The sequence below is a fragment of the Somniosus microcephalus genome, chromosome 2 (genome assembly GCF_052327205.1).
Source record: "Somniosus microcephalus isolate GS21.2 chromosome 2, FLI_Smic_1.0, whole genome shotgun sequence".
Classification (NCBI taxonomy): domain Eukaryota; kingdom Metazoa; phylum Chordata; class Chondrichthyes; order Squaliformes; family Somniosidae; genus Somniosus; species Somniosus microcephalus.
This window is the reverse complement of record NC_140988.1, coordinates 153655786-153683664: the sequence shown is the minus strand read 5'-3', so window position 1 is coordinate 153683664 and position 27879 is coordinate 153655786. Positions and strand designations below refer to the sequence as shown.

Sequence of the window (27879 nt, the reverse complement as noted above, 5' to 3'; positions counted from 1 at the left end):
GTACCCATGTCTGGGTGCAACTGGTCTGAGCAGAAACCTTGCAAGTCAGGACCAAGTCCTTGAGCTCATGCCACAGTACTCTTTGTAGACTTTAGGCAACTTTAAAGAAGTCTAAAAAGCACCAAACACTTCTACAAACTCAGCAACAGCTAGCAGGAATCAATCAACAACTAACCTGTAAGCAGGCGATGATCCCTTTAAATAGCACTGGTGTGGGGCTCTTCCTGCTGCTGAAGGCATGTTCAGCGGTGCAAGGTTAAGAGAGGGCATTAGCTCCAGCGTTGAGGTCGAAAATGGCAGCACTGGTGTCAAATCAGCATTACACGCTGATTGAATGTTACACTCTGCCTACTCTGCATTCTTACAGCACACACTCCCAGCGCCAACGCTAATGCCCTCACCAAAGTGGCACCTGGTGCCATTTTAGACACAAAGCGATACCTGTAGCGCCGAGAAAACGGGCGCTGTGGAGCCGCATTTCTAGCCCTTTACAAGCTCCAACCCATATGGACTCCAAGTTAAGACATTAAATATCATTCTCTATTTGTAACGTCCATACAATAAGTAGCATATACGCAAACAAATATGGTTGGGATCCATATTTACCAAGAAATATTTTAACAGACAAATTATCACAGTAAAATATAATTTTAAAAATACTGAAGTCAGCTTAATGTTCTTTTTAAAGTATTCAAAAATATAAACAAGGATGAAAAATGAAAGAAAACTATATCCTCGAGGTTTTAAATTACAGGGTAAAGTTATTCTTGCCAGGCAAGCTAGTCCTCCCGATCTATTTAGGGATGCAGTGCTGGCATGAATAAAGCTGAAATTTACTGTTTGTGCACAGACAATGTGGCTCCTGGAAAAATTGAATGTTTACACATCAACCGGCCATGCTGCATTTAACATAGCATACTGAATGCGAGCAATAAAAAACTGCAGGAGAGCTAGCTATACAATATTTCCATAAGTAAATGCCCAACCAGACCCCTTACACTCCTTCCCCCATTTGACCCAAGTTTCCCAATGAGATTAAAGCTCGAGCCTGCCAATTAGCAATCCTGCCCAAGTATGAAGAACTGTAGAGCTGTACAAGACCCTTGATGTATGTAGCTGCAAGTACCGTGTAACCTGTAAAACAGAAGGCTAATAAGTGTAAAGATGCTTTTTTAAGTTAAAACCTTTTTGAAGGGATCAGCTGAGCACTTACAAAAAACTGCAGGAGTTGTGGCTTTGACAAATAAAGAACAAACTTAAGTACTTTGAAGATTTTAAAGTTTCAATCCTATTCTGAATTACTATTTGAATTTGCCAGCCTATGATCAACTAGTTTTGGCAGTTTATGGCTAGACCACCAGAAGGGGCAGTTTATGGTTAGATCAAAGGAAGGAGTAATGTAAGGTAGTAGGTGCTCCATATCATTGAAAAACTAGCCCCACCCTCCAGAAACACATTTTGCCAGACAATCACAAAGAAGCATTGATGTCAACAACAGTAAAGATAACGGTTCAGACTGCTATTCCGACCATCAGTCGTAGAAAGTTTGACGCTTGAACAAAACAGTAGGGGACTGTCAATTTAAATGCACAATAAAGAGTCTGGTTTGCATTTCCACAACAAAGTAAATCTTTGATATCTACTTACTACACTACTGAGCAAATTCTATGGTAATTATAGACAGTTCAAGTCCTAACATGTTAAAAAACAACCATATAAACTGATCAGCTTTAGTTAGTAAAACTGGTCTTATTATAGGTAGTCCCATAATGACATAATCCATCATAGTTTGTTTTCACAATGTTTGCTAAGTGTTTTAGTGTTAACTCTTGTTGATAGGAATTGGGAGTCAGGAGACAACAATCTTAAAATTTTGTTCAGTCATTAAAAAAAGTTTTATCAACAAGCTAGTTATAAGAGCTGTACCAGTTAACCGGATAAGTTCACGGATTTGATATGAAGTTGTTAATTAGCCCAGTATGATCACCTCGTGCACATGCAGGTGCACAGAGCAGCCATGATACAATATCAGATATTGTTAGGGGACTAGCTGATGTAATGGGTTATACTGTACAGTGGCCTTTCACCTCTGGTTTCAAACATACTCTATAATTCGGGGATGAATGGTTCTTCTTTTTTTTGACTGCAAGGGTCCTATGCAAAACTTGTTGTGCCCAAAGAGTCTATAAAGATGGTTCCTGTAAGAAACAGGGTCCTTTACTATGTTTGGGGCTGAGATGTACATAGTTGGGCTTGAGCACAAAGTCCCATACCCCCACTTTTTCCTCATATGAGCCAACTGTGCTTGAAATGCTTGATGACAGGGTGACAAAATAGGAAATTTGTTCCATTTACCAGTAACAACATCTCAATCTGATGAGAAAACAAAGAAGAAAAAATAAAACCTCACAAATAATTTAAGTGTAGTTACAATATTATGTCCAGTTTTTGGGACCCTACTATAGGATGGATGCCAAGACCATGGAGAAAGTGCAGAAGAGATACACTTATATGAGAAGCTTGACTTATGGGGAAAGCCTAAAAAACTGAGGTTTTCTCCCATTAGAAAAGAGCAGTTAAGCAGAGGTCTAAATGTTCAAACTTGCTAAAATTAAATAGGGAAAAAAATTATTTCCACTTGTCAGTGAGACAGTAACTAGAGGACATACATTTAAGACCACCACCTAAAGAACAAAGGGAAAGGTTAGGAGAATGTAGTTTTATGCAGAGGGTCATAAGCAATGTTCCCTTTAATTTTTTTTGGATGCACGGCCCCTTTAAGGGGCTGTGTGGTCCATTCAAAATACCTCGTATGCACGGTTTTTCCCACTGAAAAGCCAGTGAGCTGGCTGCGCGGGAGGTCCAGAGTGCTGTGCGGCCGCGTGGCTTAAAGGTACACTGGTTGTAAGACATTATATGCCCTACCAGAAACAGTGGTGGAAAAGCTTTTAAGGGGGAAATGAATAAATATTTAAAGAACAAACATTTAAAAGGATATAGGGAAAGAGTAGAAGAATAGGACCAAGTGGATCGTCCTTTCTGAGAGCTAGTACAGCCACAATGGGCCAAATGGCCAATTCATGTGCTGTGAAACTCTAATTCCACATGCCACTATTATGGGCATCACACTTCTAAATAGAGATGAGCTGGTCATTTGCATCCCATTCTACAGATGACTGCTGATCTGGTTTTATTAAAAAAAGTCTATTATAATAATCTAAATCAGCTGGGACATGCTATACAATAAAAGATGCTGCAAATAATGTGGTACTTTTAATGCAAAATATGTGCGTCAATAATAGATTATTTAATTATAACGTATCTGCTGGTATCTCTTATTTATCAAAAATACACAAAGAAGTGGAGCATTCCAATCCCAAATACAAATGACAGTATAACAGATTTGGAGAAGTTTGTATCCCTAATTCCCGAGGCCCGGGAAACCCAACAGCTGAAGGGAGGCGAAGAGTCGGATCCATCAGTGCCTTTATAGCACTGCTTGTGGGCCAGGAGCAGGAGTGCTCCCCACCCGCCCCCCCCCACTCCCCCGGCCAACAAGCCTCCCTGTTTACCCACCACCCCCGCGATCGGCCGATCTTCTCCCCCCTCGCAATGACCAACTCCCCCACCCACCCCTGCCCCTAATGTCAGACACCCCTCACTCCCACGCGATGTCAGACTTGCCTTCAATCTACTCCCCGGCTGCTTTCCAGCCTGACAGCCTGTCAAGTTGGCTGGCCGTCGGGCGGGAAACCTGCTGAGAATTTAAAACTGATCCTGTTGAACAGGTTAAATTCGGCAGGCCTTGCGGGAAACCCTTACATTTGGGTTTCCCGTCCAAAAATCCGCCCCCCACCCACACTCTTCCCATGTCAGAGTTATTATCAGGGCCACGAATTGTTTTGGAATGTATAAGAATTTGTAGGAATACGAAAATCATTAACTCCATCAAGCCTAAAGCAGTTAGTTATAAAAATATGACTTCTGATATTTAATATCTGCAGCTAATGTAGCTAGACAGATGGGATAAGCACATGCTCCCAAGCAAACTATTAGTACATGAGCCCACATTATGCACTGAATATTAATTTGTTGTGCTGCCTTCGTTACGTGTCATCACTGAACACACAAGAGTACTCGGATCTGAATTGGTCCCTGGAGCAAGTCTGTGATATCAGTCATGTTCTTTGCCACAATACTGAGACAGAAGAAGTTGTGTACAACTTAACTCACAGCAATCATGTGCACCTCCAAAATGTCTAGCTTAATCGAAGCACTGGTAAATACAAACAAGAAAAAGTAACTTACGCCAGTGTTAAAGGATGTATTATGATTAGATATTCTATCTATTCCTCAAAAATCAATAAAGGTCTTGAAACACTGAGGTCAAACATTCATAGATTTATTGGCCCAGAAATTCGGGTCGGGGGCTTCCCGCGGGTGCAAGCCCCCGAACTGCACTTACCTTGCGCGCTGGCAGTTGAGCTGTAGGGCCCCGTGGAATTCCGCTCCGGGGCCTGGTCCAGCTGCCGGCGCGCAGTGCTTGCGTGTCCCAGGGGCGTAGTTAGTGCGATGCGTCCCCTGGGATCACGTGGGCCATGGGCAGCCAATCGGAGGAGGGAAAAGCCCATTCATAAGATTGACAGGAAGACCTGTCAAAACTTATAAATACTACGGGCCCCGAAATAGCAGTAAACCTTCAAATACATTTTTTTTTTTTTTAAATCACTTTTTAAATAAACTATAAATTATATTAAATAACTATTTTAAACAATTTAAATTTTTGAAAAAAATAATTTTATATTCTAACAGGACTAAAAATAAACTTACCTTGCTTTAAATTATTTTAAAATAATAAACCTGTGGAAAAAATGTTATAATTTTAATTAATTGACCACTTACCTTGTAAAAAGCAGGCCTTATGCCTGCTTTTTAAATGTGTAAATCATGCAGGCTTAACCTCGCGTGAAAACCTGCAAAAAAAACGTAAGTTTGATGCGCACGCGCAGCCTCTCCTGCGCGCGCGTTCGACCTCTGAACCCCTTCGTTCAGAGGATCGGAATTGCCGGTTTCCCGCGCATGCAGAAAACCAGCACTTCCATTCGGCCTACGGACGAGTACCCCGTGCATACTCACCCGTGGAGACCCGAATTTCTGGGCCATTAAGTCTATAGTACTTAAGCACAGACGTAAAATAGTACTTGCAATCACACACTAGGCGATGCAAGTTGGGAACTGTCTTGTTACAGTTCAGTATTCAGGTTTAACAATTCCTTCGAATCCAAATTCCAGTTACGATTTGTTGGTTTATATACTTTTCTCAACTACAAATCACTAATCTAAATGCATTTAAAAAGTATTCAACTGTACATCTCTAGCTACAAAATATATGTATGACCAATGGGTAAAATTATACTATTGATTGACATGGGTGTAGATGACCTCACTTTCCATCATTTTGTTTTCCACATTCTTAGGCTTCTTATCTCTTCTTCCCGAGGTCACCAGTCCATTTTAATTAACTCTCAATGGGCTAGTGTCTAGCAGTACCATGTCTGGTCTCTCTCCCTTGGTCCATGTCATGATAAAACATGTTTATCTCAAGTAAGGCTTTTCTCCTTTTCTCTAAACCAACAGCAGGATGTCTTAAATTTTTTCTGCAGTTTTCCCGCCTGACAACCAGCCTGATTGATAGATAGGCTGGCTGCCTGTTGGTTGGAGCAGCCTGCGGCAGTGGTTGGTGGTGGGGTGGGGTGGGGGGAATCGTGGTGGTCGGAGATCGTGGAGAGGTAATGGGGAGATTGTGGGGGTGGGGGGGTTGGAGTCGGAGATCGTGGAGGTTGATCACCCACCCTATGACCGACCTCTGTTAAAACTGGAAGTGGGCAGGTTTGGAATGAATTTTTTTTTTAAATTTTATTTATTTTTATTTTTATTTTTTTTAATTCTCACCAACCCCAAATCCACCAGTTCTTGGGGGTTAAAATTACCCCCACTGCATGCTGAAGAGTATATTCTATATTTTAACTCTTTCATACCCGTGTCTCCTTACACCAGTAAGTTAAATACTATTCATAACATTATAAAGGAAATGTGTATTCATGAAATTGTTCCCAGAAGTAAAACTGCATTTGTCACTTCAAATGATTAGAAATAATAAATGCCACTTTGTTACAGTTAATAGGATGTGACATCAATCTTAGGATGACTATAAACTATTATATTTATGCTGAGTTCTGGTCCCATACCCAGGCACAGTATCCCAAATTCAGTGGAGCTGCTTCAGCTACACAGATAAGACAGTTGCCTGAACACCTATACTTCCTCCTCGCTCCCAAGTAAACTACTGCTGCATAAACCTACAGAAGGTGCACACTTGCACGATAGATGATGTGGGTAATTTAATGTATGACTATACAGAATAGCTATTCCCGATTGTGGAAACCGCTGAGTAAGCAGTGGAGAGGAGGGAAGCATGAAGCAAGGATTCAGATAGCTTACAGTCTACGTAGCTTTATGTCCAAATCAGCACCACATTGAGACAAATCCCTATACGGGATTTTATTGATGCTAGCACCAATTCGGAGCTGGGTCATTTATTGTAACAAATGGAGCTAAGATTTAAAACAAATCTGATCATCTTTAAAATTACTTACGGTCTATCCTCCAAGGCACTTCATCAATGTGACACGCCCTTTAAAAATTCAGCAAAATGAAAACTAGAACATCTAAACATGTGGAATACCTTTGCACTCACAAAGAACCTACAAAATTTAAATTTAAAAAATTGGATGATTCAGCTCCCATTCAAGCCAGGAATAGTAATAGTCTGGCCAGTCTTCAAAGTGATATGTACTATTTGTGTTGTCCATAAACTTTTGTACTTGTAGAGGGCTTTGTTTATGCCAAATTTTCTGAAACCTGAGTTCACAGCAGGCGGTCATCAGAAGTGTATTTACAGCAGTGAATTAACACATCCATTGCCAGCTCATCAAGCAGTTTTCACGGGATCTCTAGTCATGTTTTTTTTTAAATTACAAAGAGGAACTTTAAAAAAAGCAAAATTTAACGATTTGTTTAAATTCTTTTTCAAAAGTCGCAAGAGAAGCCATGGCCTGCATAAGACTCATGAAAACTGCTTGAAGAGCAGCCAGGACACAAGTAGGAAAGCAGAAGACTGTTTTTTGTGACCACAGCTATCTTTCTTCATCTCTTTATCCTGTGAGATGCTTTCACCAACAGGAAATGTTCAGAACCATTCCTGAGCATTAAACTAATCTGAATAACACCAACTGCAGCAGATCCAATTAAAAAAATGTTACTGCTTAACTTGTGTATCAGACACTGAATTAGTACCATACTACACTGAAGTCCCATGCTTATATTCTCCTTAAATTATTTAATACGTGTTGCTACACAAAATAAACCCAATTTAATAAAGATCATTTTAAGATTGAATAGGCTGGGGTGGTTTTCTATCAAAAAGAGAAGACTGAGGGGTGACCTGAAAAAGCTTTTTGAGATTAAGAAAGGGTTTGATAGGGTAAACTTAGAGAAAAGTTTCCACTTGTGGGGGGAAACTAAACTCGGGGCCATAAACATAAGATAGTCACTAATAAATCCAATAGGGAATTCAGGAGAAACCGCTTCAGCCAGAGAGTGGTTAGAATGTGGAACTTGCTACAACAGGGAGTAGTTGAGGCGAATAGCATAAATGCATTTAAGGAAATGCTAGATAAACGCATGAGGGAGAAAGGAATAGAAGGTTATGCCGATAGGTTTAGATGAAGAGTGGTGGGACGACACTCATGGGCAGCATAGGCCAGTTGGGTCGAATGGCCTGTTTCGTGCTGTGCATTCTATGTAATTCCATGTAATCCACATCAAGCAACATGTTAAAATTAAATGATTCCATACCTTTCTGAAACAGCTCTTGTAGGCATTCTGCACTCTGACTTAACACAGCCCAGATCTCCTCTTCCTCCAGTGGTCCTCCCCGAACTTCCAGGGCCTCGGCCAGTGAGACATGCATTTTAACTGATAATCAAAACAAAACTGATTAAGAGGTACACTAAAGTATTTGCATTGTTGTACGATGTATACCAAAAGACAAGACAAAACTTGAAATCCATAAATGGTTTCAGAAATTATATTCTTATACAATTTCACCTACCCTAAATAAACGAGGCAAAAATATTCTACTTGAACTCCATCTTCCTGCACTATCCCCATATCCCTTGATTCCCCTAATATCCAAAAATCTATCGCTCTCTGCGTTTAATATATTCAACAACTGAGCCTCCACAGCCCTCTGGGGTAGAGAATGCCAAAGATTCACCACCCTCCAAGTGAAGACATTTCTCATCAGTCCTAAATGGCCGACCCCTTATTCTGAGACTGTGACCCCTGGTTCTAGACTCCCCAGCCAGGGGAAACATCCTCCCTGCATCTACCCTGTCAAGTCCTGTAAGAATTTTATATGTTTCAATGAGATCGCCTCTCATTCTTCTAAATTCTAGGGAATATAGGCCTGGTCTCCTCAATCGCTCCTTATTAGGACAATCCCCCAATCCCAGGAATCAGTCTGGTGAACCTTTGTTGCACTCCCTCTATGGCAAGTATATCCTTCCTAAGGCAAGGAAACCAAAACTGTACGCAATACTCCAGGAGTGGTCTCATCAAGGCCCTATATAATTGCAGTAATACTTCTTTACTCTTATACTCCAATCCTTTCATAATAAAGTCTAACATAACATTTGCTTTCCTAATTGCTTGCTGTACCTGCATGTTAACTTGGTGATTTGTGTACAAGGACACCCAGGTCCCTCTGAATACCAACATTTCCCAATCTTTCACCATTTAAAAAATATTCTGTTTTACTATTTTTCCTACCAAAGTGGATAATTTCACATTTCTCCATATTATATTCCATCTGCCATGTTGTTGCCCACTTACTTAATCTGTCTATATCTCTTCCTTCATGAATCCTCCTCATAACTTACTTTCCCACATAGCTTTGTCTTGTTAGCAAACTTGGATAAATTACATTCGATCCCCGCATCCAAGTCATTGATATATAGATTATATATAGCTGAGGCCCAAGCACTGATCCTTGTGGTACCCCACTAGTTACAGCCTGCCAACCCGAAAATGACCCGTTCATTCCTACTCAGTTTTCTGTCCGTTAACCAATCCATGCTAATATATTACCCCCAATCCCATGAGCTCTAATTTTGTGTAATAACCTCCTGCGTGGCACCTTATCGAATGCTTTCTGAAAATCCAAATACACTACATTTACTGATTCCCCCTTATCTACCCTGCTAGTTACAGCCTCAAAAAAATCAATTTTCTTTCATAAATCGGTGTTGGCTCTGCCCAATATACTGGAACTTTCCTTAGTCACTATAAAAGATGGGACTCCCCTCCTCCACCCTCACCAACCCAAGAGGAAAAGAGAAATTGACCTATAATTGAATCCATAAATTCTGGTCTTACACATATGGTACAGCAATACCCTAGATGTGGAATTAAATCCAAGTACATTTAAAACATCAATTGAATTATAATGCAATACTCCATGGCCTAAAAAGTTGGTTGCTTTGCACCTTCTGTTAGCACCCTAAGAGGTGCCAGTCTCTTTTGCCAGCACTCCGATCCCTGGTGGCCCAGCTGGGCCCCAGGTCACGCTGTGCAAGGCCCCTCTCCTTTTAAGAAGGGGAAGAAGGCCTGCAGTACTGTGGTGAGACGTGCCGCAGTGCCAGCCGCGATATTCACTCGCAGCCCCCAAGAGGGAGGCGGGGCGCTTCCAGTAGCACCCCGCTTCCCTCGTGGGGCGCTACCGATGAATTTCGGCCTCAGGGGCGCTAATTTTTGAGAGGCACTAAAAGTAGCGCCCCGGTGAAGTTAGCACCCCAAATGGGGGCGCGGCTCAATTTCTCCCCCCCCCCATGACTTTCTGCTTGTACACTTTTAACCTTTTTTTGTTTTTTCAGACAATGTACAAAAAACAAATGGAGCAAGTAACTTTAATCTTTCAATGTTGACCCATTCCACCCACAGTTTTCCAGGATAATTGGGATTGCAGCTATCTGTACATGTACACTTAACTCATTAATATTCGTTAATTTAATCTAAATGTACACTCTTGGGAGCCGCAAGCCTACATTTCGTTGTACTGCACTTGTGCACTAACAATGACAATAAAAGTTGATTTGATTTGATTTTTTTTTTGAAATTATGTTTGTGAGGAAATAAAGGCAATACTAATGTCCTGAACTTAAATAAATGTAATTACAAAAGGTATGAAGGCAGACTTGGTTAAAGTAGACTGGGAAAATATATTACAGGGTAAGACTGCAGAAAAGCAGTGGCAAACATTTATGGAGATATTACATAACTTTCATAAGCAAAGATATATTCTAGTGAGAAAGAAAGACTCGAAGAGAAGGATGAACCATCCATGGCCAACTAAGGAAGTAAAGGATGGTATCAAATTGAAAACAAAGGCATACAATGTTGCGAAAAATAGTGGAAAGCCAGAGGATTGGGAATTTTTTTTAAATCAGCAAAGGATGACTAAAAAAATGATAGAGGGAGAAGTAAGCTAGCAAGAAATATAAAAACAGACAGTAAGAGCTTCTACAGGTATATAAAAAGGAAGAGTAGCTAAAGTAAACACTGGTCCCCTACAGGATGAGTCTGGGGAATTAATAATGGGAAACAGGGCAATGCCAGAGACTTTGCACAAATATTTTGTATCAGTCTTCATGGTAGAAGACACTAAAAGCATCCCAATAATGGATAATCAAGGGGCGGGTGGGGGGGGGGGGGGAAAACTTAAAACAATCACTATCACTAGAGAAAAGTACTAGGCAAACTAATGGGACTAAAGGTGGACAAGTCCCCTGGACCCGATGGCCTGCATTCTAGGGTCTTAAAAGAGGTGGCTGCAGAGATAGTGGTTGCATTGGTTGTAATCTACCAAAATTTCCTGGATTCTGGAGAGGTCCCAGCGGACTGGAAAACCACAAATGTAACGCCCCTATTTAAGAAAGGAGGGAGACAGAAAGCAGGCAACTAGACCAGTTAGCCTAACATCTGTGAAAATGCTGCAGTCCATCATAAAGGAAGTGGCAGCAGGATCTTTAGAAAATCACAATATAGTCAAGCAGAGTCAGCATGGTTTTATGAAAGGGAAATCATGTTTGACAAATTTGCTGGAGTTCTTTGAGGATGTAATGATCAGGGTGGATAAAGCAAACCAGTATGTGTCATGTACTTGGATTTCCAGAAGGCATTCGATAAGGTGCCACGTAAAAGGTTACTGCACAAGATAAGAGGTCATGGGGTTAGGGGTAATATATTAGCATGGATAGAGGATTGGCTAACTAACAGAAAACAGAGTCGGGATAAATGGGTCATTTTCAGGTTGGCAAACTGTAACTAGTGGAGTGCCACAGGGATCAGTACTGGGGCCTCAACTATTTACAGTCTACATTAATGACTTGGATGAAGGGACCGAGTGTAATGTAGCCAAATTTGCTGATGATACAAAGATAGGTGGGAAAGCAAATTGCACAGAGGACACAAAGAATCTCCAAAGGGATATAGATAGGCTAAGTGAGGGGGCAAAAATCTGGCAGCTGGAGTATAATGTGGGAAAACACAAGGTTATCCACTTTGGTAGGAAAAATTTAAAAAAATGATTTAAGTGGGGAGAGATTACAAAATGCTGAGATAGAGGGATCTGGGGGTCCTTATACATGAATCACAAAAAGTTAGCCTTTCATTACACCACCAGTTCCACAACATTTTTCTAAAATAAGGATGTGTTTTATTAACAACCCTGTCGTACACTCCCAACATGGAGTGAGAGACCAACTCATTCCAGTTATAATCTGCAACTTCTTACAGTTTTCTGCACTTTCGACAACAGCATCATTATGGAAGAAATTAACCCTTGCTCTTCCCCACCCACCTACCTCTCAGTAGAGAAGTACACCCATCAATATTGTTTGGCATTGAACCATACAGATCTACAAGTCCAGGTTTAATCTCTTAAAGGATAAGCCAATTTCAGATGGTGACCCATAAATGGTGTCAATGACTGTAAGGCGAAGAAATATTATTCCTATTGAAAGACCCGAATCGAGAAATTAGCCAGTGATAAGTGGGGCAGGCATCAGGCCTACCCGGTTCAGGATTCTTTAGCAGCCCTTGAAGGCCAAGCAACCCAATTAAGGTTTATGCCAAAAGGGATTGAATGGAAAAACTAAGGAGTCAAGGTTATTTAGGCCACGTTTGGAATACAGGAAACTTTCTGATATCCGGCACTGACGGGACCGAGCTGGTGCCGTACCATCAAAAGTGCCGGACATACCAGCGTTAATGTTGAGAGATACAGAACTGAAAAGCTCAGTGTGAATCAACAAACCCTGTTGCTTAGCAACAGCTTCAAAACAGTCGGCTGCAGCTGCAAGCGTCTCTAGCTGAAGCTGTTGCTATAGCTACAGACCTTGCAGTGCCTGACTGGGGAAAAAAAAGCAACGAGAAATAAAAAAACTTATAGAAAACGGCTCCTGATTTTTGCCGTTAGATCGAGTATTCCGGACATATAACCTCCAGATAAACCAAAGTCTCCTGTACTGTGATCAGTTTTGGGCTCCTTACTGTAAGAAGGGTTACAATAGTACTGGAGAAAGTGAAACACAATGATACCAGGGCTGAGGGATCTGAGTTACAAGATTAGAGTAACTAGGACTATATACTCTTGAAAAGAAGATTGAGGGGAGTATTTGCTAGAGGTGTTCAAAATACTATAAGGAATAGACTAAGTAAGACTATACCATTGGCAGGTAAACTGAAGACAAGGGGCTGGATTTTCATTCAGAAGTCGGGAAGGAGGTGGGACTACAACTTTTAGGTTGTAGTCCCGCCGCCATCGAGATACAGCCAAACCACGCAATTTTCACTTGATTGACCTTGTTGAGCCCACCCAGCGGGCTCAGCAGGCCAATTAAGGGCCACCCGGCAACAGGTGACGTCACAGACTGAAACTTCATCTGTCAAGATGTGTTGACAGATGAAATATCAGTGTTTCACAGCTGTTTGAAGCTGTCAAACACTGACAGTCTTACTTCTAACCGGAGTCCTTCTACGCAGACTCAGTTAGAAATCTCACCGGCACTGAAAGCTGCAGGCTGTCACTTTTGACAGCTCGCGGCCATTCTGCTTTCTGAATGATGGACTCCCGAAACCTAGAGGAAGGAAGGCTGTAAAGGTAAGTACAGGTCATTTAAACTTCTTTACACACTTTAGACACACCAAACACACTTACCTTTGCACTCATGCACCCATCATTCACCGGAACACCGACATCTCGAACCCTCCAAGTCCTTCAACCCGACGGCCTGACTCCTCTAACTTGGCGTGGTTTGGAGCCGTCGGGAATCCCACACGACAACCTTCAAAATAGGGATTAGGCTAAAAACTGCCTGTTAACTACCTGTTAACAGGCAGTTAATTGGCACTAATCCCTTCCCGCCTCGGGTCGGCGGGTCCCAGTGCGGGGTGGGTACCCGCCTCCTTTGAAACTTACATGGAGGCGGGTTTTGGGCGGGATGGTGTCGGGACCCCCAAATTCGGGATTTTAGCCCCCCGCACGCCTAAAAGCCCGCCTCACGGCACACTGAAAATCGACCCCAAGATCTCACGAAACCAAAATTAGCAAATGTTTGCTTAGAGGAAACTTTTTCACACAATAGGGTTATCGGAATGTGAAATGTGGTGACTGCGATTAAATGGATTACAGCATTCAAAACGGTACTGGATAAATATATTAAAAAGCATTAAAAGGTATGGGGTGCAAGCAGGAAAATGGGACTGTGTAGAATCAGCCCTCAAGAGGGGCATAAGATCAATATACCCATAAAGGGTCAAATGGCCTCCTGCTAAATTTCTGTTTTCACGTTTTTATGTCTCTTAATTGGTAGTTTATCCTGTTGGATTTTGTGGACCTGTGGGTTTGGAAAGGGCTCTTGTTAGCATTGTTGCCTCATGGATGGATAAATCCTAAATCAGAACACCAAGATCTGTCAGCATCAGCAACTCGAGATATGTAATTTAATGGGATCATGGATTGAATCTTTATATGGAGCCTTTAAGCTTCGCAGTATGCAGCTATGTGGCCAACGAAGACAAATATCTGGACATTCTTGCTCTAAAGAGGGGAGAGAATGACTAATTGCAAAAAAAAGCTATCAGTCTCAGTTATATGAAGTTGATAACATTAAATTCTTTGTTGACTAGGTTGAAACTAGTCAAATAGGAATATTGTTATTCTGTTCCATTTACATCGAAGTAATGCCTACAACCTTAGTATGCAAACTAATTTATCTGGAAATTAATTTCATTGTCTTGCATATGCAGCCAGAAAACCAACTGAGAGAACAAAACTCTCAAAGTTAAGGAGGGAAAAATCTTGGATTTACATAGCACCTTATCACACCTCTCAGAAACCCCACAAATGATGACTTACTTTGAAGTGCAGTACTGTTGTGTAGAAAAATATGCTGTTATTTTGTACATAAAGCACCAATGAGACGAATGGCTATTTAATCTAGTTTTTGATTGAGGGAAGAATGGTAGCTAGAAAAATCAGCTAAACTCACTACTTATCTTCAAATAGTGCCTTTGAATCTTTGCTGTCCATCAGACCAGGCAAAATAGGCTTCGGTTTAGCATCTCATCCTAAGGATAGCATCCCCAACAATGCAGCATTCCCTCAGTATTGCATTGAAGTGTCAAGACTAGATTATATGCTCAAATCCTGGAATGTAGCTTGAACCCTCAACCTTCTTACTCAAGAGTCGAGAGTGTTACCACTCAGCCAAAGCCAACAATGGGGCTTATCATTAGCCCGCAATTTATACATACACTCAAGACTCTAACTTTGTGAACCAAAAACCTACTGGTGATTGCAAATGTAACAGCACTTTTTAATCAGTTATGTAAACTACATCATATTCGTTGTTATAAATTAGCAATGAGTTCCCCCAGTCGTGTAATTGCATCACCTGATATGATATTGAGGTCCGAAAACCAAGACGTCCAATCTGTGCCAAATTAGAATGGGACAACAGTAGGGGCACTACAATTGATTTCCGATTGAGTCAAGCTGACACTTTGACAACTAATGTCCTTGATTTGTCAATAGTAAGCAATAAAAAGTTTTGTTTTTAAAAGGCTAGTAAAATAGTATTTGACTTAACCAAACCCGTGAGCTAGAATGCACAAATTAGTCAACAGGAAATTTATAGTACACACACCAAATAAGTAAGTTTCTTGGCCCAATTCCATAACTACTAAACTATCTCATCAACGTAGATTAATCTTAATCTTAATCCAGTACTCCATGGTAAATTAGGCTCCTATTGCAACTACATTCTCCCGTGGATACTTGACAAGCTATTTGTCAAACATACTGGCTCTGATCTTAACTGCCCCCACCTGACGGAAACTAGATGGGGAGACAGTTAAAATATCAGTAACTCCCATGGGTCAGTTGCTCCATATTAACCTACTCTTTTGAGCAAGAAACAAGTGGGGTCCTGTTTTAGATATGCAGATCGGGTCCGATAATGTCATCAGGACCCAATCTGCAACATCAGGAAAAACCTGCCGGGAGCCGGGTCCTGGGCTAGAAAACACTCGGAAGGCAAGTTTAAAAATTTATTTTTCAGGTTTTCTTGTGGACCAGGAGGGGCAGGAGTGCTTCACCAACCCTCACAAAAAATCCTTGGGCCTCCCATGGAACGAGCTAGCAACCCTCCCCCGGTCGCAGCAAGACTACCCTCCCTTCGATCTGTTCACCGCACACCCCTCTAACCCACCCACCTCCCCGAACGTGGCCCCGGGCTTTGAAATGCTCCCCCCGCTTCATGGTCCCCAGCTCTCCTCCCCACTAACTGCCAAGGACCATCCCCACAGGTCCCCTGCCGCTTGTTTGCACTTCCGCCTGCCGACCAGGCTGTCTATCCGGCTGACTGCCTGGTTAAGATCAGCAGGGCCTCCACATTCCCAACCTTGTCGGGTTTTCGACACGCTACCGTGCTTCCTTGCACCCTTCTCACCACACCATTAATATCGGTGCCATTAATTAGGTTCACATTTTGTGTTCAAAATAAATATGATTGCTGCAAAACTTCAATTGCTTACATTGCTAGCTGGCAACTGTGTCAGCACCACCTGGACATGCTCAGCCCTCAACCTGAAATGTTTTTTGAGTTTTGAAATCACATCCCACTGCTCCAGATGCTGTAACAGACATCTGCAGGAAGACATCTGGAACTACGATTTAGAATTTCTTTTTTTAAATCTGTTGTGAAATCTAGGTGAACAACAAGGTGGTTTGGATTGTATTACTGACTGAAGAGTGAAAATATATCCTATGATGATTGAGGTACTGTATATATTTTTTAAATCTATACAACTGAAATTAGAATGCACATCATGTTTTCTGTAACATCCAAAATAATGGTCAGGCTCCAATTTGTCTAGCTGGTGCTTTTATCTTGTTTAATTAAGATGGGGTAAACTGTGAACTTATGCACAGTGTGAGAGGCAGTTCTGGAGTGCACTTGATGTTTTGCCACTCGTAGCTGAGCAAAAAGGAGGTCCCTGCTGAAGTTCTGCATCAGCATTCTATAGTGTTTTTAGTAACATAATTAATGTTAAAGTAATATTAGGTATCCCAGCAGTATCGATAGGCAATTAAGGCATCAAAGAGTTTTTTGACCGCTGGCAGGGAAATGATCTTGGATCTTTAAGAGGACATTTCCAAGGCACCATAAAGTTACTGCAGGTGCAGTTTTGGTGAGACATTTTAAAATCACAAGACTATTTCTACTAACGAAAAATATCAACAGTTTTAAGCTTTCATGGATTTTCTACATTGTATCTATGAAAATATTGTTCTCTTTGTAGTGAATCATGGGATATTTTTATGCTTCATTTTGCTGTTTAATTTGTAAATACTGTCATTAATTTCACTGTTCAACTGCAGTCTTGCATTTATTATTTCCACAATGCAGAGGAGATTGAAGCCATAGTGCAAGTCTACATAAATTCCATTACATAATTTACTGCAACTGAAGGAATTGTTAGACATAAGTTCTGTCACTTCCAAGGGCAGAGTATGCAAGATGTACCCTTCCAGGTCATAGTGCTTTCTCTTTCAACAAACCTATGTTTAAAAAGTCCACATTTTCACTTTAGTTCTTTAGAACAGTGTTTACTTGTTTTTGTTAAAAGTACCAACAACTTGCATTTATATAGGGTCATTAAAAACATCCCAAGGTGCTTTGTAAAGATGTAAATAAGCAACAAACGCCAAGTCAAAGAACAAGATATTAGATAGGGTGGTCAAAGGCTTGGTTGAAGAGGTGGGTTTTAAAGACAGCCTTATAGGAAAGTGAAGCAGAGAGGCAGAAGGGTTTAGGGAGGGAATTCCAAACCATGGGCAGTCAATTCCAAAGCAGCGAGAGCTCTTTCCTCCTCCCCCCCCCTGTAAGCGCCAATTCTTTCTGGGGTACACTTGTGCGGGTGCCAATATCCCTCCAGTACTTCACTAGCCCAATCTTGGCCTCACCTCTTAAAATAAGTTCCGCATGGCTCCACATCATTGACAGGGCCTCATGCAGACAGCACATACCAGAAAATGAATCTTCCTGATAAATACTCAATGTAGGTAAGGCTGCAGTGTTTGAGGAGTTGAAGTTTGTAGGAGGGATGTCAGCATTAGAAAAGTCAAACTTCAAAGATAAGACGACATATAGACTGGGATTTCTGTATCTAAACTGATAGAGGTGGAAGAAAGCAATCCTAGTCATGCAGCAGAGATTAGGAACATAGTTCTGTATTAAAAAATTACTACGCATTGTGCGCTCTGGAATGGCAGGTTGGGTATCAAACTTGGGATCTTCCTGGATTGTACAGTTCAGTGCGACACCAGAAGTAGACTTTCTAAGGTGAACTGATGGGAAGCAATAGTAAAAACAAATCTTGTAACACAGATTAGTGCTTCAGTATTAAAAGTCTTCACTCTTTAAATCCATCTGGTTTACAAATTGTAGAAAAATCTGTTAGAGCTTTTACAATTTACAAGAAGCAGATGCTGAAGCAAAGGAGCACTGTGTTTGTATTCCAAAAAGAATGTCATCACATACTGTATGATGCCGAGTTGCAAAATTGTAAAGGTCGAGAAATATTATCCCCATTTTTGATTAAATAAAACATGGAATTCAACTGTGCCCAGTGTAAAAAGTTTTTCAGAACAGGATGCAATTATGATTTCATGCTACAGATCGTTAGTCTGATGAATCAGCAAAATTAAGCGGGTAGAACATTGTGGCAGCTTCCGCTTATTAGGTAAACAAGCAATAACACGGTCACAAAAATTGTGTTTCTTATTGTCTGTACTTTGTAAGAAAGAAATTCAGGTCAAATGAAACTTCTTTCCTCAGTTGGTTTTCTGTATAATTGTGACTTAAAATTGGCTGAGCGAGAACATACAGCTGTTTTACTCCAATCCTCAGTAGAGCCATAGAGAACCATAATTACTGGTCCCATTTAAAATGTGCACAGATGTGTGTCTAAGATAGAAGGCATGTCATCCATACCAAAAATGTACCAGTTTTATGACTTTCACAGACATGCTATACTGCTAGAGACTTGGCCTGGGCAGAATCACCCAATCTCTGCACTGTAGAGACAGGATTTGAAGCAATGCATATTTTCTTGTGTACCATATGCCAACAGAATTTGCAATGAAACAGTTCTGACCATGCACAAAAAGACTTAGAACTCAAGTCCTGTTTGCCCCACAGGCCCAGAAAGAACTCCATGCAGCCATTCCAGAGTGCAGAATGTATAAACACTTCAGTACAGTACAGAATTGTGTCCATGATCTTTTACTAAGATGCACAGTAAAGTTACTTCCGATATTAAGCATATCTATCTATCTATATATATAAAAAACGGTTGGTCTGTCTGTCTTTCTGTTTGTCTTTGTCTCTGTCTGTCTGTCCGGCTTTACAATCAAAAGTTATAGAGCGTACCTACACATATATCAAAAGAAAGCTTATTAGGGGAGTCTAATAGGCATATTTACTTTTTGGTCAGACAAAAATTGTTCAGACAGTATACAAAAAAGGTTCAAAAAACGGCAACATTCCGCTCATTAGCGTTGAGCGACGTGATGGTTGACCAATTGTACAGGGGATTAACCTGATGGTTGACCAATCGGTGCGTCACGGGGGGCGTTTCATTGCGTGTGTGGGTGGGCCTAATCCTTCTGAGCTGAGGCGAGTGGCTGCCATCTTGATTCCTAACTATTCATTTATTTTTCCCACTTTCTGCCTGTTTATTTTGAAATATAGATTTCCAGCAAAAAAAAAGTTGCTTTTAACAGAAAAAAAAAATCCTTCTCCAAAGGGCACTCGGGCTTTTCCCCCCTCGGCGGTGGATGAGCTGCCTGCAGGCCTCTCCTCGCCAGCCACCGCCCGTCCCGCTGGCCGCCATCTTAGTAAAGGCTGGTGGGAGTCAGCGCACACGTCAATGTCGGCCCGGAGCGCAACCTCAGCTAAGGTGAGTCCGGCTGGGCCTCGCACCGGCCGGCCCTGATCTGCACACGGGAGCTTCGGCTCACCGCATCTGGGCGGGGGGGAAAAAAAAGGAGGGAGAGAGAGAGAGAGAGAGAGAGAGAGAGAGAGAGAGAGAGAGAGAGAGAGAGAGGTGGGACAGGGAGGGAGAGCTCGCCTTCTTCCTTCCTTCGCAGGGGTCGATGGAGCCAGGCCTGAGGCGCTCCTTCCCCCTCCTCTCCAGGCTAATCCCAAAATAAATCCACTAGTCTCTCTCTCTCCCTCTCTTCCAACAACAACATGCCCTCAAAAAACCCTCGGCACCGCCGGGCACTCCTGCTAGTGTATGTAATATTAATATATATATACACGTCTGCTATACACTCAAGTTATAGAGCGTACCTACACATGTTATATCAAAAGAAAGCTTATGATTAGGGGAGTCTCATAGGCATACTTACCTTTTTGGTCAGACAAAAATTGTTCAGACAGTATACAAAAAACAATTCAAAAATCCGCTCATTAGCGGTTGACCAATCGATGCGTCACGGGGGGTGTTTCATTCCGTGTGTGGGCAGGACCTAATCCTGCAGCCTCCCGAAACATAGCCTCCATTTTTTTCCACTGCTTTTACTCAACAGCGAGCGGGGCAGCTGCGGCAGCCCGCCGGAGCAGGTGGCGAGTTGGGGTCACTCTGGCCGGGCCTGACAACCGCTCGGCCCGAGACACAGAGTGGGGGAGCGGCAGCGGCCGGCCGTCAACCGCGCGGCCCTGTAAACTGCCGTTTTACAAAAAAGCCTTGGCAACGCCAGGCCCCCCCAGCTAGTTTTTAATAAAAAGGTCTTGGAAGATGGACCGGCATTGCTGGGTCAAATATCTAGTCTCCACTTTTCTGATGTCCGTAATGTCAACTCCATCTCATAAATCATGAGATTTGGCAAGAAATCATGAATTAGTATTTTTGGGTTTATAACCCTCATTTGTGGCTTTATTTAATGTCTAACAGGTCACAGCTTTTTATAAAAACTATATTACTGCATCTGAAAATGCTTTACAAAAAACGTTTCAAAAATCCTACCCGTTATCACCACACTTCATGGTTGAGGTAATTTTCATTAAAAATCACGTTTTTCATGATTAATTCGCAAGAGTTTGTATTACTAAGTTTGGGTGCTTACCTTAAATTTTATACTACAACTTGCTATGACTGTAGCAGCTACCCAACAGTACACAATGTCTAGGTGTCAGCCCTGGTTCAGTGTCTCTTTCTCGCCTCGGAGTCAGAAGGTTGTGGGCTCAAGTCCCACTCCAAAGACTAGAGAACAAAATCTAGGCGGACACTCCAGTGCAGTTCTGAGGGAGTGCTGTCCTTTCAAAGGTACAATCTTTCACATGAGACATTAAACCAAGGCCCCATCTGCTTTCTCAGGTAAAAGATCCCCTGGCACTTTGAAGAAGAGCAGTGTCCTAGTCAATATTTATCCCTCAACCAACATCACTAAAACAGATTATCTGGTAATTATCACATTGCTGTTTGTGGGAGCATGCTTTGCACACACTGGCTGTCGTATTTTCCTACCTTGCAACAGTGACCACACTTCAAAAAGTACTTCATTGGCTGTAAAACACTTTGGGACGGCCTGGAGTTGTGAAAAGTGCTATATAAATGCAAATCTTTCTTTCAACGATACCAAGGTGCTGATCTGTCTGCTATTTATACCAATATAACATTAAGGGACGGTGGGCCGTGGTTCACTCCGCTGAAAAGGTTGTCTTATATTGTGGATGATGAAATGGTGCAGGAAGGTTGCTGAGGAGCGTTGCCTAACAAACACATCACTAGCAGATGGTGGGGGGGGTAGGTAGGGTCATGTGGCCATGCCATCTTACAGCTGGGCCAGCCAAAGCGAGAGGATAAATCGGAAAAAGCGAGCGATGCCGCTGCGCAAACAGTCGACCCCGTAATGAATGCAGTGCGATTATCTCTAGGGATGGGTGAGCAGGAGCCCAGATACCAGTACCATGGAGATAGGGAGACTGACAGAGTGCCCGCTGGCCAGTGAGGTGACAGGACCGGGCTCACTGTAACAGATCGGCAAAGATACGTCCGGGCCATCGGGAGAGGGGTCTGCAGAAAGGAAGTCCCACTGCAGTGGGCACTTCTGCCCTTCACTGAAAATGGCCGGGGAGCAGGGTCTAGTCCTAGCCCATGTGCCTGGAAATCTATTTTTGATTTGCTATCTTTGTTTCGCCCCTTCCTCCTACTGGCCCACAGTAACTAATGGTCTCAATGCTCACGCGGGGTCAGTTGGATTAAAATCTGAAGCTGTTTACGGTGCAGCAGCAGCACGGTTCGAAAACCTCCCTTTGCTCCAAAAGAGAAATCATGACATTTTAAAGTTGACTCGTGAAATTGAGAGTTGGGGCAAATTTTTTTTAATAATCAAGCGTCTTGTGATTAATTTGCAAGAGTTGGCATTACTGAGATTTTCTTATGTAGAAGATGAAAAGAATGAAGTACGCGACACTCAGAAAAACCCTTGTTCTGGACCGATGGACATTGTGACATCCTGGATGTTTTTACATGCAATAGCACCCTCTGGTGGCGGTTATTGTGTTAAAAGTTTGCAAGCTGGAAAGGTCATCTGTTCCTTTCTGCCTGTGTGAGGTCATTTGACCTTCTTACCTTTCTTCCTGTTGACCCCAGGAAGCAGTTTTACCAGGAAGAACCCAACTTAAGTAATGGAGAATTCCATGAGGGATTTTCAATCCAGTGTAATCTGACTTCATGTTAGGCCAAACGCAATATCTGTATCTTTAGTTCTTAGCAGAATAGCAATGTTGTCAGAGTAATATTTTGATAATACTATGTTTGTAAAAGGTTAATATTTAATAGTTACAGAAGTTAGTTCAAATGTTAGTTAGTTATACAATTAGTCTATTCTACTGTTGTAAATATGTTTATATCTTGTGTAATATCGAATGTGTAGTACTCAGTTTATGTACAAAACATACTTTGTCTTTGTTTACAGTTTCACAAATTTGTTCAAGTAAAAGCTTCAAAACAGCAACCGCTTCAGGAAGAATTATTATGAATGCGTGTTTAACTTGCTGGATAGCTAGATAGGAGCACGTCTAGCGCGGCCAGTACAGTGAAAAGATATCAGTGAAAAGATAGCAATACGGCTAGCTGTGAAGAGCGGAGCGGGAGGAACCCAGAGTAAGCCTTAACCTCGTAGAGCACATCTACCTCACATCAACATGTCAGAAGATAATAACGAAAATGCTTTGCAGCAAGTAGAAGACCCTAAACAGGCAGACGAAACTGTAGAACATGACAATCGGTCTATAAGCACCGGTTACTACAGGTCGCAAGTTGGCTCACGGTCATCGGGTGGTTCGAGAGTAAGCATAGCCCTCGCCAAAGCACGGGCTAAACTAGTAGCAGCTCAAGCCAGAGCTGCGCATACGGACAGTGAAATAGAAATAAAAGTCAGGCCCGTCTCCAAGCTGAACCCCAAGCAGAACAGGCCCAGCTCCAAGCCACATTAGAGGCTCTGCAGCAACAAAAAGAGATAGATGCTGCATTAGCCGAGACACAAGTATTCGAGGCAATTTTGGAGGGAGCTGATCCCGAGACAGCTTACAAACCTTTAATTCCCGTTCTGTGGCAGAGTCCACGACTGCGCACCATAGATTACGTCAGCGACCATGCCGACATACAGTTTACAGGAGAAAGGGATGGAGGCCCGCACATCTCTACAGACGCAAACACTTCGTATAACATGCCACAAGTTGCCAGCCAAGGTCAAAGCAGACGGCGTGCCTCAAGCCGCAGAGCCTCTGCTAGCAGAATGGAAGACACGGTGCAAAGGAATAGGACGCCGAATAGAGAAAGTCGGAGGCAAATCCCCCCTCGGTCCCTTGAGACCCCCAACAGAGCCCCCAGCAAAGGCAACCCTGGCCCAGGTCCCAGCACCTACGACCTCGCCAAATACCTTGCACGCACCCAGCTGGTGATTTCAGGGTTAATCAAGTTTGATGACAGGCCAGAGAATTATCGGGCTTGGAAGTCCTGCTTCCACGATGCCATATCGGGCTTAGACCTGTCGGCAGGAGAAGAGCTCTGCCTCCTTATCAAGTGGCTCGGCCCAGAGTCCGCCGGACAGGCCTGCAGGATAAAAGCGGCCAATGTGGGACAGCTGCCAGAGGGGTTGAAGAAGGCTTGGGTGAGGCTGGAAGAAAGCTACGGCTCACCCGAAGCCATTGAAAGGGCTCTCTGACAGGTTGGCAAACTTTCCGAGGTTGACGAGTAAGGAACCCCAGAAGCTCCGCGACCTTGGAGATCTGCTGTCGGAACTCGAAGCCGCAAAGCAGGACGGCTACCTACCCGGTCTATCATACTTAGACACTTCCAGAGGGGTAAGTCCCATCATTGAGAAGCTTCCATTTAACCTGCAGGAGAAGTGGATAACGTTTGGATCAAAGTTCAAGCTAAAGCACAACGTGGCGTTCCCACCATTCTCTGCGTTCGTTAAATTCATCCGTAAAGAAGCCAAAGCCAGGAATGACCCCAGCTTCAACTTCTCCTCCCAACCAGCACTTGCCAGAAGAGACAAGTTCGACAGACATGGAAAGACACCAATATCTGTCCACAGAATGCAAGTGTCCTCAACTGAGCACACAAAGGTTCAGAAGAAACCTGAGGATATGAGCAAACAATGCCCTATCCACAACATGCCCCATCCTTTAAAGAAGTGCAGAGGCTTCAGGGAGATGTCCCTGGAAGATCGGAAACAGTATCTTAAAGAGAACTCTATATGTTTCAGGTGCTGCTCGTCCACGAGCCATCTCGCCAAGAACTGCAAGGTGGATGCAAAATGCACTGAATGTGAAAGTGATCGGCACGTTTCAGCACTACACCCAGGCCCAGCTCCTTGGAAGTCAGAAACGCCTCCTCCCGCATCAGAGCACGGCGGGGAGAGGGAGCTGTTGGTACGGAGATTACATCCAGGTGCACCGAGGTGTGTGGAGAAGGAGTGAGCGCAAGAGCATGCTCCAAGATATGCCTCGTTAATGTGTACCCTGCGGGATGTCGCCAGGAATCTGAAAAGATGTATGCCATACTAGATGAACAAAGCAATCGTTCTCTAGCAAGATCCGAGTTCTTCAACATCTTCAAGATCAAAGGAAGTCCGTCGCCTTACACGCTGAAGACATGTGCTGGACTTTGAGACAGCCGGCAGGAGGGCCCGCGGTTACGTTGTTGAGTCAGTCGACGGGAAGATTAGTCTCCCCCTTCCTACACTCATCGAATGTAATCAAGTCCCCGGCAACCGTTCCGAGATTCCCACTCCGAATGCAGCTAGTCATCACCGTCATCTGAGACGCATTGCAGACGAGATCCCACCTCTTGACCCAGATGCAAGCATACTTCTGTTGTTGGGAAGAGACATCCTGAGGGTACATAAGATAAGGGAGCAGATCAACGGTCCACATGACGCCCCTTTCGCCCAAAGGCTAGATCTCGGCTGGGTCGTTGTTGGAGACGTGTGCCTCAAGGGCGCTCACAAGCCATCGCAGGTGAGCACACTCAAGACTTCCATCTTGGAGAATGGTCGTCCAAGCTACCTTACCCCAAGCAGTAGTCAGATCCGAGTGACAGAGAAGTTCAGTCATACGGCTCAGGCTCAGAAAACCCCGGCGCTGATCTCCACAGACAGCACACAGATGATGTTCACTGGAGAGAACCCGGGTCAGTCAGTCTTCTGTCGCACCGCCAACGACCACAAACTTGCTCCGTCAATCGACGACATGAGGTTCCTCCAGATTATGGACAATGAGGTCTCTCGTGACAGCTCTAACAGCTGGGCTGCACCCTTACCCTTCCGGAACCCCAGACGACGGCTGCCGAACAACAGGGGTTATGCCTATAATCGTCTTAACTCGCTCCGTCGCACTCTAGAGAAGAAGCCAGAGATGAAAGCACACTTCCTAGAATTTGTCAAGAAAATGCTTGTCAACGATCATGCAGAGATAGCTCCTCCACTCCAGGAAGGCCAAGAGTGTTAGACTCCGAAGGAAGGGAGGTACCATCACCCCAAAAAGCCGGAACAGATCCGCGTGGTGTTTGACTCCAGTGCGCCAGATCAGGGCGTCTCTCTCAACGACGTACTCCTCACAGGGCCTGATCTTAACAGCCGCCTCTTGGGAGTGCTCATGAGATTCAGGAAAGAGCCCGTCGCCATCACTGCCGATATCCAGCAGATGTTTCATTGCTTCGTGGTGAGAGAAGACCACAGAGACTTCCTCCGCTTCCTGTGGTATCGGGACAATGACCCTAATAGAGACATTGTGGACTACAGAATGCGTGTCCATGTCTTTGGGAATAGACCATCCCCTGCTGTCGCCATATACGGACTAAGGAGGGCTGCCAAGGAAGAAGACGACGACTTTGGCAGTGATGTGAGAGGGTTCATCGAACGAGAGTTCTATGTCGACGATGCACTGAAGTCATTCCTGACCGAAGCAGAGGCCATCAGTACCCTCGGACGAGCCCAGGAACTACTTGCACTATCCAACCTCAGGCTGCATAAGATAGCCTCTAATAGACCAGCAGTGATGGAGGCATTCCCCCTGAAGATCGTGCTAAGGACGTCAAAGACCTAAACCTCTTCACTGATGACCTCCCCCTACAGCGTAGCCTAGGGGTGTCATGGAACATAGCAACAGACACGTTCCAAGTCCTAGACGCCAAGAAACCCTTCACACGTAGAGGAGTGCTCTCTACAGTCAACAGCCTATACGGCCCTCTCGGCTTCTTAGCCCGTCACCATACAAGGCAGGCTGCTCCTCAGGGAACTCTCCACACGCGCTGAAGAGTGGGATTCACCTCTCCCTGAAGAGATGGAAGCAGAGTGGGACAGATGGAGAGACTCACTCCAAGACTTACAGGAGATCCGAATACCTCGCTGCTATTCGTCTTTCTCTCCCTTAAATGCCCAATTCAAAGAGCTTGGTGTCTTTGCAGACGCATCTGCTAAGGCCATTGCAAGTGTGGCTTATCTGAAGGTCACCACTCAAGAAGGACAAAGCAAAATCGGCTTCGTCTTTGATAGAGGCAAGTTGGCGCACCAGCCAGACCTCACCATACCCAGATTGGAACTGTGCGTAGCAGAACGCAACCTACCCCCTCACAGCAGTCTACGGAAGCTGCATCCTATCATCGAAACCGACAGACTGTCTCCGAGGTGGTTCTTCTTTTGTCGCCAGAGGACTCCAGTGACAAGTAGAGTTCGGACTATGTGGAGTCGTTAATGACCCCAGACGGGTAGTGTTCTGGACCGATGGACATTGTGACATCCTGGATGTTTTTACATGCAATAGCACCCTCTGGTGGCAGTTATTGTGTTAAGAGTTTGTAAGCTGGAAAGGTCATCTGTTCCTTTCTTCCTGTGAGAGGTCATTTGACCTTCTTACCTTTCTTCCTGTTGACCCCAGGAAGCAGTTTTACCAGGAAGAACCTGACTTAAGTAAGGGAGAATTCCATGAGGGATTTTCAATCCAGTGTAATCTGACTTCATATGTTAGGCCAAACACAATATCTGTGAGTATCTTTAGTTCTTAGCAGAATAGCAATGTTGTCAGAGTAATATTTTGATAAATATTAACCTTTTACAAACATAGTATTAATAGTTACAGAAGTTAGTTCAAATGTTAGTTAGTTATACAATTAGTCTATTCTACTGTTGTAAATATGTTTATATCTTGTGTAATATCGAATGTGTAGTACTCAGTTTATGTACAAAACATACTTTGTCTTTGTTTACAGTTTCACAAATTTGTTCAAGTAAAAGCTTCAAAACAGCAACCGCTTCAGGAAGAATTATGATGAATGAGTGTTTAACTTGCTGGATAGCTAGATAGAAGCACGTCTAGCGCGGCCAGTACAACCCTTCCATCCTTTCTCTCCTCGTAACCCCAAATGGAGTGTGTTTGGGTTCAGAGCAGGTTAAAAAGCAATTATCATTGTGATCTAAAATTCCAGTTTGTGTAAATTTGGTTTTTAAAATAGACAATTTCAACAAAAAAATTAGTCTGGCGAGGTTTCTTAAATAAAAATTACAAACTCCTCTCCAAAACAATCTAAATAATACAAATTCAAACATTGCTTCCCCAAACATTCTGGAAAAAATAATTGTATATCTTTTATTTAAAAAACCTCAGATATAACTTGCTT

The 27879-nt window shown here is 43.1% G+C and overlaps 1 protein-coding gene across 6 annotated transcripts in view; it reads right to left on the bottom strand.

Annotated features, from left to right (window-relative positions):
* Window positions 1-27879, bottom strand: part of ptpn13 (protein tyrosine phosphatase non-receptor type 13) — a 358778-nt gene that overhangs the window by 311695 nt on the left and 19204 nt on the right. For all 6 annotated transcript variants that reach the window (XM_085963776.1, XM_085963803.1, XM_085963794.1 and 3 more), the window contains one exon: window positions 7918-8037. In XM_085963776.1, the coding sequence (XP_085819902.1) occupies window positions 7918-8037 (120 nt within the window). The remainder of the gene's footprint in view (window positions 1-7917; window positions 8038-27879) is intronic.